Below are 15851 nucleotides of genomic sequence, written 5' to 3'. Positions count from 1 at the left end.
AGGTTGGCATGTAAGGTGTTGACAAAGCAGGTTTGCAGCCACTTTGTGTGTTCTAGATTTTTCAATCCCTTGGCAACATGAATGTTGGCCTTATAAAATTTTTTCTGTCAATATCTTTCTTCTTTGATCTGAAAATATGTTCTTATATCTGGTGACTTTTATCAAACAAAATGTTTAGATTTGAAGTCATTGTTACCAGTAAGAAAAATGAAATACTTAAAAAGAATAACTTAGGCTGAACAGTAAGTGTTTTAGATCAGAAATGGTTTCCAGATAACCTGTGTTGTTTTTTATTACTATTTTCTGAGCAGTCTTGTTTACTCCTTCTCCGTTCCACTATTGGGTTCACTTAGCACACTTGTAAATTTTTATGGCTTTTTTTTTTTTTTTTTTAAGGAAACTCAACTGATTTTGCACTGATATTGAAAAGTTATACAATATAAGTGCATATTTAAATACTAGAGACCACATTTTTATCTTGGAAGTTTAGTTAAATGTCATTTCTGTTATATTTTTAAAAATCAGTGAAAGGTATTTGTTTCTTTTGAGGACTTTAAAGAATGTTTCTAATTTCATAGCTTTCTATAAAAAGTTTAGTTAGGTCCACAAAGTATCATCTCTTTTTTATGGTATTTAAAGCACTGAAATGATGTGATAATTTAATTTCTTGTTTACAAATCTAGAACTAATAGTTCTCAATTTTAAAATGTAATTTAAGCAAACTGTGTAAAATATACATGGGTTTCTCTATGTAGTATCATTTAAAACTCCATTTTCATCTTTCCAAACAAATTAATAATACAGTTGACCCTTGAATGACAGAGGGTTGAAGTGAGTAGGGGTGCTGTCCCTTAGCACAGTCAAAAATCCATGTATTACTTTACAGTTGGCATTCTGTATCCTTGGCTCTTCATCCACAGATTTGAAATCTAAAATGTTCTTGCTATTATTTTATGCATTTATTTTTAATAGATAATATTAAGAGTTTGCTAAATTTTTTAGTAAATTTATCGATTAATACACAAGTATGTAGGGGCTTCCCAGGTGGCTCAGTGGTAAAGAATCCACCTGCAGCAGGTGTGGGTTCGATCCCTGGGTTGGGAAGAGCCCCTGGAGGAGGAAATGGCAACCCACTCCAGTATTGCCTGGAAAATGCCGTAGACAGAGACCTTGACAGGCTACAGTCTTTAGGGTTGCAAAGAGTCATACACAACTGAGCATGCATGCACACAAGTAAGTCACTTGACTTATATCTGAGTTTTAAGAAAGAAGATTCTTAGCACATTTTTGTAGAAATAGTAAGTAAGTTACCTCTAAACTCTTTTAAGTTACTTCCAGACTTTTCCTGTAGCAGATAATGTTGCTATAGTAAGATATAGTCTAAGCATTTTGAGTAGTAAATCTTTTTTTTTTAAACCTGATATGTGTCTATTATTAACACATGGGTACATTTATTTACCAGTTTAATGTAACTCAGCATACATAGGAAATACTGACCTTCCCGTAAATCAATTTAATTAAAAAGTAGAATTTTTACTACATGGAAGTCATAGTATGTTACGTGTCTGGGGAGTCTAAGATGAGAAAGATGTTGTCCATGCTTTCTAGGGGCCCATAGTTCTTACCCCTTACTTTACCACCTCACCTGGCATTATTAATGCACTTAGGTGATGTTTTCCTAACCAAAATGTAACATGCTTTTGTGAAGGGTTTTATACACCATCTTCATTAAGCATCAGAGGAACAATGATACTATTGTAAAGAGTTTTATAGTTCAAAAAATTGTCTTATATTCATTATGTTCTTAAAATAAGGAGAACTTTAGTAATTTAGGATCGAACTGAGGTAACCTTTAAAAAATAATTTAAAAAATTAAAGATGCTTGCTACTGTCTTTTGACAGTTTATGTTTTCAGCTTTAATAGTTTTGTGCTCATGAACTTTTTAATTTAATAAGTATATCCAGGAAACTGCAGGTATAATATTCAAAATGTGTGTTAGATGTCCATGGAAAATGTAGAGAATATTTTAACTTATGTAGGGTATGATATCACAGTTTGGCATACCTGTCCCAGAACAGATATTTATGTACAGTTATATCAATTGGGTTTTATAACCATGATTTTGAAATAAGACTTGCAAGATTTAATCACACATGCTTTTAAAGAGCAATGCTAGATTATATCTTGCATATTAAATTCATAAGTATCATATAACTTACTTTTGAGTTCATGATTACATTTTACCTAACTTTCTGTCTTTCATGGACAGGGATCCCTGAGATGTTCATATTCTGCATTCTCATTTGCATGGTACCTAGATTCAAAGAGTGGGTGGGAGAAAATGTCTTTTTAGAAATACAAGTTCACAGCATTCATGTTGCATGCTTTGTGTGTTCCACTGCAAATATTGCATGCTGCATACTTGTATTTTTCTGAAAATAATGAACATAGGCTCATACATACAACAACATGTAGTTTCTTTTTTGCCAATAGTTGGAACAGATGGAGGAATGTTAGACATAATACCTTTTTTATCTTTTCTAAAATGAATTGTCATATTTTTCAAAAAAATAAGGAAAACCTTGTTATTTAAACCCAAAGTGGCTACAAATCAGCTCCTAAACTGTCACTGACATTAGTATCTAGAATTTTGTAGTTTTTACAAATCTTTTAAAATATTTACTAAGAAAACATTGCATTAATGCATGATACAAAAGTGATAAAATTTTTCTTTAAATTGGAATGCAGTTAAAGTGACTGAATTTTTCCAATTTCAACTACTGCATTTGACAAGGATACAAACTGGAAAATGGAACTGGTATCATCTAATTGCATTAAGTGCCTTAACTCATGGTAGTTGAGAAAATCTTTCCATGTGGCATTATGTAGATTACATTATTTATGGCTAACATTAGTAACAGTATTCTTCAGCCTTGACAGCAGTGAAAAATTATGGATGAATTTAGTTCTTTCAATGATTTGAGTGTTTTGGTGCATTTTTTCAATTTAAAAATAGATCTTTGGCACTTGGCTTTTGATTGTCTGAACATTGGCATTCTTACATTTCACTCTTTACATAATTAATGTGGATGTTGCAATTCTAGTAACTGGACATCACAGTTTTAAATTTTATCATGCCACTATAAAACAGTAGCATACATGGTATAGATAAAAATTAATTTCAATTTAAACATATTTTTAGTTGTCCATGTTGCCTATTTTCATTTTTGTATATGTTTATGATTATAAACCCTTCTGTATCTTATACAAGATAAAATTGTATAGGACTGATAACTTCCAACTGTAACATAAGTGTGCTTCCATAGATTATGTTGTTAAAGGGTTTAATAGTTGTATTTTTCAATGAACTGATCTGCCAGTGGCCACACATTTTGAAAAGATCTACTTTCGACTTTTTTGGTTAGGCATAGGCAAGGGAAATGATTTTATAAAAAACCTTTTTATAAGAACTATTAATAATTCTGATTCTCTCCAGAGATTTTTTTTCCTGTTCAACTCTTTCGTTAGACTTCAGTCAATAAAATTGACTGTTTACTCACCTGAAGAAATTCCCTTAATAGTTCAAATCAAGTAGACCTTTTAAAGAGAGAGTAAATGGACAGTGGTAACCAAGTGCTGAATGTGTAATCAAGTACTTTACAAGAAAAATCCATCCATTAATAAGTCCTTCCTCTGTTTTTCATTCTGCCACAAAGGATGGTATTATTAGAGATCATGGTTTTGAACTGCCACTTCCAACTTCTGGAGACCCTCAGTAGTTAACTTGCTTATCTTCTACAGCCCAGCCTGTTCCAAATCAAACCTTTTTCATTTTTATTCTTCTAGATTTTAAAATAATTGTAGTGACGGTACCAGTTCCATTTTGCCTCCAAGTCAGTTGATTATATATTTTTTCTATTTATTTCTCATTTTATAATTGATATCTGGAATAATCAGCAGCTCTTTTCTCATTTATTTTCTCATATTTTTATTCCAGGATTTGCCTCTGAAGCAGGGAGTGTCTGCATTAAAAATGACCTGTAGTTCTCTGCTTCATAGGTTAGAAACTTATTTTAATATTTTGTGGCTAAGCACAGTCCCACTTTTCAAATTCTATAATGAATTATTTAATTGGCATTGAATGTGGACCACAAGCATATATTTCATATTGGGGTTTTTTTTTATTATTTTAAATGATTAAAATTCAATAGAAATATCCAGCTGAGGCAATAAAAGCTTTGTTCTTGCTTTACAGCCTAAAACATTAAATTAGATTTTTTAAAATCTTATCAATTATAACAAGTAAAATAATGCTATTTTGGCATTTTTTTTAAATTGTGCATTTTTAGGCCTTGTATTGCTTGAAGCATTTATATTCTAAAACTTAACCAAATTCCAACTATTCATTATGGGGAAAACAATCAGTTCACAAATCACTTTTCATTGGGACTGCTAGCCAGCATAGGTGAAAACATGTATAGTGTATTTACTCTTAAATTGTACACTGCAGATGCTTCTTCAGCTCCCTCCTCTTCCTCCATGGGCGGTGCTTGCAGCTCCTTTACCACCTCTTCCAGCCCTACCATTTATTCTACCTCAGTCACCGACAGCAAGGCTATGCAAGTCGAGAGCTGCTCCTCAGCCTTGGGGGTAAGTAACCGAGGGGTAAGTGAAAAGCAGTTAACCAGTAACACAGTTCAGCAGCATCCATCAACACCGAAGAGGCACACAGTCTTGTACATCTCACCACCACCTGAGGACTTGCTGGATAACAGTCGGATGTCCTGCCAGGATGAGGGGTGTGGATTGGAATCTGAGCAGAGCTGCAGTATGTGGATGGAGGATTCCCCCTCCAACTTCAGTAACATGAGCACCAGTTCCTACAATGATAACACTGAGGTACCTCGTAAATCACGAAAACGAAATCCAAAGCAGAGGCCGGGGGTCAAACGACGAGATTGTGAAGAATCTAATATGGATATATTTGATGCCGACAGTGCCAAAGCACCTCACTATGTGCTTTCTCAGCTTACCACGGACAACAAAGGCAGCTCAAAAGCAGGAAATGGGTTGGTATTCACATTTTTTTTAAAGTTCTCTCACCATTATGCAAAACAAAAAAATAAGTCATTCCTCATTTTTCTTAATTGCTCAGCTCAAGTTTGCATCTAAAGCAAAGATACTAATTTTATCATTGATAAACATGAAAATTTTAACTTAAAATGATCAGGTTTCACAAGAGAAGATAATAAAATACCAGCAGATTTTGCCAGTAGATATCTTAGTAAGGGTATGATTAAGTAGTAGAAAATGAAAATAATCTGTTTAAGAAGTAACTTAAATTTCAGATGAATTTATATTTTAAAAGATTTTTTAAATATTTTTACTCATTCAGATAACTACTAATGTAATGGCTCTAGCTAAAACAGACTTTTACAGAGGGCTAATTTGTTTTCTCTTTCACATTGTCTCCCCCATATGATTCAGTTTATTTCCATTTTTGTGAAGACCTTATTTTCCTTTTATTTGATGAAAACAAAAAACTAAATTGATAGTTTGAGTCTCAATTTAGATTCATGTATTTATTTTAAGCTTTTTGTTTAATATATTTTGCCAGTTTAGGATTTCTTTAAAAATAAATAGATCACTTTTTTTCTGTGATTCTGGGTATTTAAAGGGTAATAGAACAGAATCATGGTACCTATTTTGATTTTTCATTCATTTCTGCCAGTTTACAACACATACTAGATATATTTCAGTAGCTATATTATAAAACGTTCACTTCTAAAGTACAGAACCCTATGACTTTCCAATTCCTTTGATACTTTCATTGTAACATTTAATTGCTAGACTTCTGATTACATTTTCCTGCAGTATATTCAACGTAGTTTGATAAAGTTTAACTTACTGGATCTTGAGAGATTACTTTTTTTGGATGGTCTTTTAGTTGACCAGGATCTCCTACAATTTTAGGTTGTCACAGAATATGATGGAGATGCTTTTGATTGGTTCATTATTTGATTACATCATTGGTGGATTTTTAGATAAAAATCTGATTGAGAGTTAGAATATCTTTAGTGTTTCTTAAACTTGTCCTTAAATATTTTCTCAGTATATTTTAAAAGTAATATCTACCATTTAAGCAATGATTATTCTGTACTGCTCTCTTCTCTGCTCTCATCTAAAACTCCTTTGGGGTGATGAAGTTACATAAAAAATGCCCATTACTCCTTTGGGGTGATGTAGTTAAATAAAAATGCCCATTTAAATATTTTTCATTTTTATAAAGTCCAGGTTAGGAAATTATCTAAAAAATATTTATATACCCTTTCCAAAAGTATTGCTGTTAGCAGAGTCAACAATTGTAGGACATTTTGTATAACTATAACCTGTAGAATAATGCTCTGAAACATAGTAGCATAGATATAAAAGGTTCATATGTGTCTATCATTAAATACAGGTATGTGTTTATTTGGGCTTCTGTGGAGAAAGTGGTTTTTTTTTTTTTTTTTTAAGTTCCATAAGAGAGATTTTCATTTTTATACTGAAAAAATGTTAAAGTTCAGATGAAGAACAAATAAAATTTTGACTTAACAGTTAGTCAACACACATGATTTGCAGTTGCTGTTAAAAAGATATCTTGACATACGTCTTTTCTGCTTCTGCTTTTGTATGATAGATATATCTTAGAAATGATTTGAGGTTACCCAGGGAAAGTATAATAACATTTGTCAAGACACAATCTCTCATGAAATAATTCATGGAACAGAAACTCATCAAGCAGCAGAAGAAATGTCCAGCTTCTTAGGTAATGGAAAAACATTTGACACTAGCCTATGAAAATGATGGAAGAAGTTTAAACTTTGAATTTATAAGAACTATATTGAGGAAAGGATAAAACCATATGTAAATATAAAAAAATTAGGTCTTTGGAAACAATTGTTAAGAGGATCTCAAAAAAAGAGTTCATAGATGTTAGAAAATGAAAGAAATTTTGCCATAAAATTTCAATTTATATAAAGCTACGTTATAGAAAATAGACTTTAAAATATTTTGGTACAGCAGTTTTTATTTATCTTCAAGATGGAAATAGCATTTTGTATAATTAAAATGTTAAATGAAAGAATTTGCTAAGAAAACAAAACTATTTTTAAAAAACTACTCAGTTATTTAAGCATCCCATATTTTTCTTAAATTCTTCACCTAAATATCCTGAGAATCAGTAGCCCAGTGTCTCTTCTAGATATTCGTAGAGATTAAGATATGATATATGTGAAACTGTTTTAGGGATTTTGTAGTAAAAATTATTTTTGTGACAGGCAACCAGAATGATGTGCAGCACAGAGGAATTAAATTATCATTTTAAGACTTCTGAATGGAATATGGCAAGATAGTGGATTTTCTTTTTAGATAGTCAATTTAAAAGTAAAATCCCATACAAATAGCTGCTATTTTCTTATTTTTTCTTTAAGCCATAAAGTATTAAAAATTAGTAATTTGAATGAATACTTTTCTAATAATTAGTTGATGTTCAGTTTTACACAGCCTGATATCTAAATATGTGTGTATTCCATTTTTACATTTAAACCTAGAGAATAAAGTTAGTTTTAAGGGCTTTTAAAAGTATCATTTCAGAAACTGATTACATGTGTTGTTCTTTAAACCATAATGTGTATACTTCATTACCTTAATAGTTTTCATCCCAAATGAAATTTTTATTGAAATAATCAAGCTTAGTATCTTATTTATCCTCATAAATATTGCTTTGGCTACCATAAGTGAATACAAGCCATATCTTGCCAAATTAATGATGTGCTACAGTTTTCTTATATTTCAGACTAAAAGTCTTCCATTTTTCATTGTAAAGTTAATAGATATTAGTTACAAACATTTGAAAAATGCAGAAAAAAGGAAGACAAGAAATAATCTATAATCTAGTAAATCAATACAACTAATTTTAGTCCCTTTCAGTGCATATTTGGGGATGTTTTTATATGGTTTGAGTGAATATTTTTGCTTTGATTTTTAAATAAATAAAAATTTTTTTGACCACACTGTGCAGCATGTGGGATCTTTGTTCCCCAACCAGGGATCAAACCCTCGCCCCCTGCACTGGGAGCACAGTCTTAACCACTGGACTGCCAGAGGAGTCCCTGCTTTGATTTTTCAAATGATTAAAAAACAGTATCACTATAGAATTTCACATGCAAAATACTGTATTCACTGCAAAGATTTGAGTTTCTACCCAGAATAATGAAAAAATAGAATTTATTGCCCTTTGTTCTGACTTTGATTCCATACTTTTATTCATAGAATTTTTTCTTCCAGGGCCTTTTAAATTACTTATACAGGTAATCTGTGACTTAATTATGTCAAACTTCATCAACAAGTTTGCCTTCATCAGCAAATATTTTTCAGCTTCTTTTGTTTTGGGACTTGTGCAAGATTTAAGGAATATGAAGATGATGGAGCAAAGTACTTCCCCCTCAGAACCCTGAACCCTTTTTCTCAGTCAGTCACTGCATTCCTTTGCATCCCTTCTTCCCTCCATTCTTTTGTCCCTTTCCTAGCCATGTGTTCACCCCAGTCCCAATTCCACTGAGAATGTAGCGTTTCCCTCTTTATTATTGACTACTGAGGCAACAATTTGATTAGAAATGACAGGGGTAGGGACTTCCTTGACAGTCCAGTGGTTAAGACTTCACCTTCCAATGAAGGCGATGCAGGTTTGATCCCTGGTCAGGGAACTAAGATCCCACATACCTCAAGGCCAAAAAAATAAAAACCCAAAATATAAAACAGAAGCTATATTGTAACAAATTCAATAGAGTTTTTAAATAGTCCACATATTTAAAAAAAAAAAAAACTTTATTAAAAAAAAAGAAAGAAAATGGAGAGGTAAACATTGGAGCTAGGTTTTAGGCTGCTTAGCCACCTATGTTTGAAGTCATAATATTTCTCCTGGGACCTTTTTGCTTTTGGACAGGATTTTGGCCACAGTCATCTCTTGGATCCTGTATCTTCAATATAAGTGTAAACTTTAGGACTGGGAAAATCATGCCAAAAGCGTTATAGGCCCTGATTCTGTTTTTAAATATACATAGGCAATTTTTTTAAACTATAGTATTGTTTTCTATTTATTTTTATCACATATTTACAGTACTTCAGATTAAATGTATTGACCTGAAGTCCTAACCACCACTTGAAATATTTCCTCGAACATACATTCTGCATAGCAAATGCATGATATATCAGTAAACACTGGAAACCCAACTTAAAAAAATGTTGAATTGCCTATCTTTAAAGCCCAGATTATACATTTTTTATATGCTGAAGGCTTATTTAATCACAAATGAAAATACTCTGAAAAATTAAACTTCTGGGAAAGATTGTTTAGAATAAAGCTAATTTCCAAATAAAAATCGAATCACTTTTTTTTTTAGTATAACTTTCTCAGTTTGATATACTGAGGAAGATATCCAAAAGAATATGCACATGTACCTTGTTTTTTTTTTTTAAGGCCTTTTATGTTTTTTTGTTTTTCTTTTTGCTACCCCTACTTTTGCATTTCAAGACCTATTAGAAGATAATGATAATCTTGTAACTTTATGTAACCCTCACACATATATGTAATTTTTAAACTTTATTTTGACTGAAGTACAATGTGAAAGGTTACAGTGACATTAGCTATTCTCTTTCCTGTTATACTTGGTTTATTGCATTCAGTCTTCCTTCCTCTTGCTACGTATATGCATTCTTTGTCTTCCCTGTCCAACTTTATTACAAAATTCAATTATTAGTTTTTTTAATTGAAGTATTTAGTTGATTTATAATGTCGTGCCAATCTTTGCTGTACAGCAAAGTGACTTAATGTGTGTGTGTGTATATATATATATCTGTATGTACACACACACATTCTTTTTAATTACAAAGTTTTAAAAGATACTTTGCTTATGGAATGTATTATTCCTTAGCCTGTATTTATTTTGTCAGTAAGGTAATTAGTTGTTTTTTATGTTATTGCTTGTTCTCTTTCTTCCTTTATCTTGGATGACTTTTGTAGAAAACTCTTTTTGATACTTTTTCCACTTTGTGCTTTGATTTCTCAGAACATTGGAAAACCAAAAAGGAACTGGAGTAAAGAAGAGCCCTATGTTATGTGGACAGTATCCTGTTAAAAGTGAGGGAAAGGAGCTGAAGATAGTTGTACAACCTGAGACCCAGCACAGAGCTCGGTACCTGACTGAGGGTAGTCGTGGCTCAGTAAAGGACAGAACACAGCAAGGCTTTCCTACAGTGAAGGTACTTATTTTATTTAGCAGTAAATGAAGAATTTTATCCACTTTTGTTTATTAGTTATTTTGTTTTTAACCAATAAAAGCTGTCTAAAATAAAACTAATTGCTGTATATATTAGAAATTAAAGTAAAAGTCTGAATCATTTGAATTTTAGTTTAAATGGAAACAGAATGTGCTCTAACAAGTAAAATATATGGCAATCATGAACTATTTTCCCTTTATGTTTGACATTGGTAGCAACTCTTTTACATTCTTTCCAAACCTGTATTTTAAAAATATTTTAAAGTGAATCCAAAGAAATATTGTAGAAATTATTGTGGACTTGGAAAATAAGGTTTTTGAGATGTTGAAAGCAATCAGGTCTACTCAACTCTGAAAAGAGTTGGTTGATAGGTAACTTAAGTTTTCAGTTTAGGAAACAGGATATCATATCAATTGAGTCTTTAGCGTTTCAGAACTTAGACTAAAAGGAAAAAGAAGGAGCAGTTAAATTTCAGCACCTGGCTTACCTTATTATAAAGATTTTGTCTCTTTGAAGACAAACCAAAATAAAAGTGGGTAGGGAATATTTAACAAGTGTTCCTACCCCTTGCAAAATACTAAACAGGGAGGAATTTTGGCTAGTCACAGGGTAGATTCTTGTAAATACAGTTTGTGTAAATGTTTTAGTTGAACGCAATTTCATTGAACTGCCTTTCTTTTTATGCATGAAAGAAATAATGGTAGAAACTTGAAATCAAGAAACTTACTCATGACCATTATAAGGTTGGTTAATAGTTACATGTACCATATCATTTCTACCCCTCTACTGCTCACCACACCAGTCCTTCTTTAGTCCCCCAAACTTAGGACAAGTAACAGGCAAGTGAAACATTTAAATTATGCTTTGTGTAAATATTTGTTTAGCCAGACATTTTGATAGTTTGAAAATTTTAACCTAACTGCTCTGGCTTTAAGTAAGTTTTGTCTAAGTACTCATCTATAGAAGTATTGTTAGATTAATTGCCTGTAATAGGGGATGAATTGCCTGATCTTAAAAGTTTATTTATTCACTCATTCAACAGATATGGTACCCTTCTATGTGTCAGACACTGTTCTCTGGTACTGCTGACTAACAGCTTGGGTGGACTGCTTATTTGACTCATTATGATACCATTGATACTGAGATACAGCTATTCTTGAATAAAAAACATTTATGAGTTATTTTTAAGCACTTTGATGTGCATTGTACAAGTTATTTTGTGATTTTCTATGTTCTGTATTAGCAGCTTCAATGTTTAACTATAAACCTTATCAAGAACCCAATTTATTTATTCATCAGCATACAAACTGTAGTTTAATTTATGAAGGCTTGTTAGAGACCTGTAAATGACCCATAGGTCCTGGTTTGAACCAGCAGTTTTTCATATCATAATATTAGTTCTGGCCCATGATTTTATGATGTTGCATGTATGCATCTAGTCTATAAAAATAAGCCCCGTTCCTCTATTGTTTATATAGCTGAAGGTCAAATGCTTTCCTACCCAATAACTTTCACAGAGTAAAAATTTAGTAGATGTACTCTTACTTGATGATGATGCCACTAACACAGTTTAGTGAATTTTCCGTTAGTGGTGGTGGTAAATCCTGAGTAACCCAGATGCTTTGGCAGTCCACAAATTTATAAATACCTCAAAGGATTGTGTATTCATTGTCATTTGGTTGTAAAAATTAATTACAAATGATAATTTTTCATTACACATCTAAAATTTTAATTAAAATGTGATTGTTGCAGAACTAAAACTTAAAAGTTTTCTTGAAAAATTTAGCTAATTCTCCTTTATGAAAACATTTCTCCTCTGTTTTTCTGAAGGACTTATTTCTTTACTGTAATCCAGTTATAAATATAATAATATAAGACTTGACCTTAAATGTTTGATTTTTACAGTTCGATTATTTGAAATACAAATTAGTGTTTATGCTCCATGTTATCCATTCCAGCTGGAAGGCCATAATGAGCCAGTGGTGTTGCAGGTGTTTGTGGGCAATGACTCTGGTCGAGTGAAACCACATGGATTTTATCAGGCCTGCAGGGTAACTGGGCGAAATACAACTCCCTGCAAAGAAGTGGATATCGAAGGCACCACTGTTATAGAAGTTGGCCTTGATCCAAGCAACAATATGACACTGGCGTGAGTACTTACTAAAAATTTTTTTCTTAGTTCATTACACTTTTGCAATAGAAGGAAAAGTTTTTAGTTTGTAATGTAAATATAAAAGATTTTTAGTTTTAAGCATTGCAAATAAAAAGAATAGATTATGGCAGAATTGTAGTGGAGGAAATGAATTCTTGCCCTTTGCTAGAGAATTCCCATAGTGAATGGCAAGGATATAAAAGCAAGGTGGAATGCTGGCTTTTGGCAAAATAATATAGACTTATATGTTGGTTTTATAATATTAACATTAAAACTAAAATTACAACCAATTTGATTTGCTTTCCTAAGTTCCACTTTTGTAGTGTTTGCAGTAGAAACTGACAGACATCATTCATGGTATCTTTAACCAATCTTGGAATGAAAAAGCATATTGTTAGTCTAAATTTACCTTTTATTTCTGTTTTCCTGTGTTAAAAAAAAATGATGTCCTATGATTACCTATTTTTCATGTTATGCATTTTCATTTCCTGAAATATATTACAAGTGTTAAGGATTTAAATTAAAAATTTTTTTTCCTTACCCCTTTTGTTGAGGACCTTTAATCTGAAAGATAAACTTAACAGCAGCAAATATTGATATGGGATAGACCTTGTAATTATTTGTATTGGATAGCTAAAGACTTTTCTTTATTTGGTGTTTTTTTTTTTTCTTTAAAGCTATTTTGAATAAGTAAGAGGGAAATAATAAGTTGGAAAAGGGAAATTTTGAAACATATTTAATAAAGTTTTTTTTTAACTTTTGGGATTATAAAAGTAAATGTATATGGTGGAAGATAGAGATTACTGATTATAAAAATAGTACTTATTCCTTATAAGTTGAAAACAGAATAAAAATTTTAAATTAGTAAAAATAGTAGTAATAGAAAAGCTAAAAACATACTCCTCAAATGCCAGCTTCCAACTTAATAGAACTAATTACAATTTTGACATTTATTTTTTCATCCTTTTTTCTGATAAAATGAGATGATACTGTACTCACTGCTCTGTAACCTACTCTTCACTTACTATGAGCATTTTCCCATAACATTAAATATTTAAAGTGTACATTTTAATGGTGCAGTGTTCATTTTGGGGGGAGACAGTTGCTAGTTTTTTCCCAAGTAAAATCTGTTCCTTATTTTAATATCTGAATTAGGTATAAAAAGGAAGAGGATAAATTTAATTTTTTAAAGCAAAAGTATCTTTTTTTTCTCTTTTTTTTAAAATTTAAATTTATTTATTTTAATGGAGACTAATTACTTTACAATATTGTATTGGTTTTGCCATACATCAACATGAATCCGCCACAGGTGTACATGTGTTCCTCATCCTGAACCCCCCTCCCACCTCCCTCCCCATACCATCCCTCTGGGTCATCCCAGTGCACCAGCCCCAAGCATCCTATATCCTGCATCAAACCTGGACTGGTGATTTGTTTCTTATATGGTATTATACATGTTTCAATGCCATTCTCCCAAATCATCCCACCCTCTCCCTCTCCCACAGAGTCCAAAAGACTGTTCTATACATCTGTGTCTCTTTTGCTCTCTCGCATACAGGGTTATCGTTACCATCTTTCTAAATTCCATATATGTTAGTATACTGTCAAAATATCTCTTATAAACCATAACTTATGTTCAGATTTTGAAATAGTGATTTCTATACTGTTTTTTCCCATTATTATTATAAATAAAAAGTTGACCAGAGAAGTTATGAATATTTAGAATTTACACTTCTCTATTTTTTAAAATTTGGAATAATTATATTACATATTCAAAAATTAATAAAGAAGCAAATTATACTTAAAAAGAAAATATTTAAGAATATATTACTATTTATACAGCAGAAACTATCAATTAATATATTTTTTCTGTATTAGGGTTGACTGCGTAGGGATATTGAAATTGAGGAATGCTGATGTTGAAGCCAGAATAGGAATTGCTGGTTCCAAGAAAAAGAGCACTCGTGCCAGATTGGTTTTTCGAGTTAATATCACAAGGAAAGATGGCTCCACTTTGACACTGCAAACACCCTCTTCTCCAATTTTATGTAGTAAGTAAGAAAATATGAAGATACTAAATATATAGAGGGGTTTTTTCCATTTTCTGTTTATTGTTCTGATATCTCTAAATTTCAGTTGTATTACATACTCAAGCTTATGGTCATGCAAACTTTGCAACATTTTTAAAGCTATAGTCAAGTTTTCTAGACTAAGCTAAAGGTGGGTAATTTCTAATAAGATTCAGAAGTTATGTAGCGTTTTGTAGTTTCCTGTTACTCTTATACTGATTTAAAAAGTAATTTGAGTAGTTTGCCTAAGTAAATTACAAATCCAAAGGATTTTCACAGCATCTTCATTTTGTGGTAAATTGCTGTGATACTAAGTGTTTTGTGTTAGAACGTAAAGGAACAGAAAGGTAAGCAGAACTTTGTAAATATATAGCAGTGAGGGTTCTGATTACAAATTAAAGTGCTGTAGTATAATGGGAAATTAACTTCTTACTTTGCTGACCTTGGTATAGAAAATAAATGATGTGTATATGTGTGTATTTAAATTCAGTCGTGTTGTATGTGCCTCACCATATAGTCTGGTTTCCCTGTAATGAGTATTAGTACAAGTAATATGTAGGAAAATTTTTTCCTTTGTACATCCCTTAAGATTTTCATTAAGTATTATGTTCTTCGGCCTTGCTTCTGAATTCAGAAGAGCAGAAGAGACTGAGTGAATTCCATTTACTTGAATTTCCTATTGGATGGTTATGAGTATTATGTCCTTGGTACCCCCAGACATTTACAAAGCCTTTGTTATTTAATTGTAGCTTAGTTTTGTCAACTTATTCACCCTTAGTAAATCTTATTTTTCCCTTCCTTTTAATTCACTTGAGATGTGAATACTTATACATTAGCTTGGCAAATACCCTTGTTTTAAAAGAGTAGTAGTAAATGTATTTGTGATCTCAAGAGAACTCAGAAGACTTCTATTTTTCATTATTATGAAAATTTTGTTATGGTATTAGTGTTTCCTTGGGCCATTTCTGGAGAATGTTCACTTATAAATATGCTCCTTTTAAAGTTTGTAGATTCCATGTCCATTCTGTTGTGTTCGGATAGGGACAGAATAAATAATCTGTAGATGGTTTATTGAATTCTGAAGTTTTTTTAATTTGGGTACTAGTTTACTATAAATCACAATATGTCTCAACTTGAATATTATAAGGATGGAATTTCAATTTTAGTGGGGGTACATGCAGTTCTTCTTTTATGTGATCTAATACTTTAAGCATGACCATAGCTACTCTCTGAAGACCAGATCCAGGAGATGCTAGATAATTCAGATCATACTGCCTTAGCAGGAACTGGGGGGGGGGGGGGGAGGGGG

At 31.8% G+C, this 15851-nt stretch overlaps 1 protein-coding gene across 5 annotated transcripts in view; it reads left to right on the top strand.

Moving 5' to 3' along the window:
* The window catches only part of NFAT5 (nuclear factor of activated T-cells 5, tonicity-responsive), a 111830-nt gene that overhangs the window by 66352 nt on the left and 29627 nt on the right, over window positions 1-15851 (top strand). For 3 of the 5 annotated variants that reach the window (XM_010850949.1, XM_010850950.1, XM_010850948.1), the window contains 5 exons: window positions 3999-4060; window positions 4512-5070; window positions 10111-10303; window positions 12280-12470; window positions 14352-14524. In XM_010850949.1, coding sequence (XP_010849251.1) covers window positions 4541-5070; window positions 10111-10303; window positions 12280-12470; window positions 14352-14524 — 1087 coding nt within the window. In that variant the 5' untranslated portion in view covers window positions 3999-4060; window positions 4512-4540. The remainder of the gene's footprint in view (window positions 1-3998; window positions 4061-4511; window positions 5071-10110; window positions 10304-12279; window positions 12471-14351; window positions 14525-15851) is intronic. The other 2 variants (XM_010850947.1, XM_010850946.1) reach the window with 1 other exon arrangement.

Source organism: Bison bison, unplaced genomic scaffold (genome assembly GCF_000754665.1).
Source record: "Bison bison bison isolate TAMUID 2011002044 unplaced genomic scaffold, Bison_UMD1.0 scf7180017864297, whole genome shotgun sequence".
Classification (NCBI taxonomy): Eukaryota; Metazoa; Chordata; class Mammalia; order Artiodactyla; family Bovidae; genus Bison; species Bison bison.
This window is presented reverse-complemented; position numbering and strand designations above follow the sequence as displayed.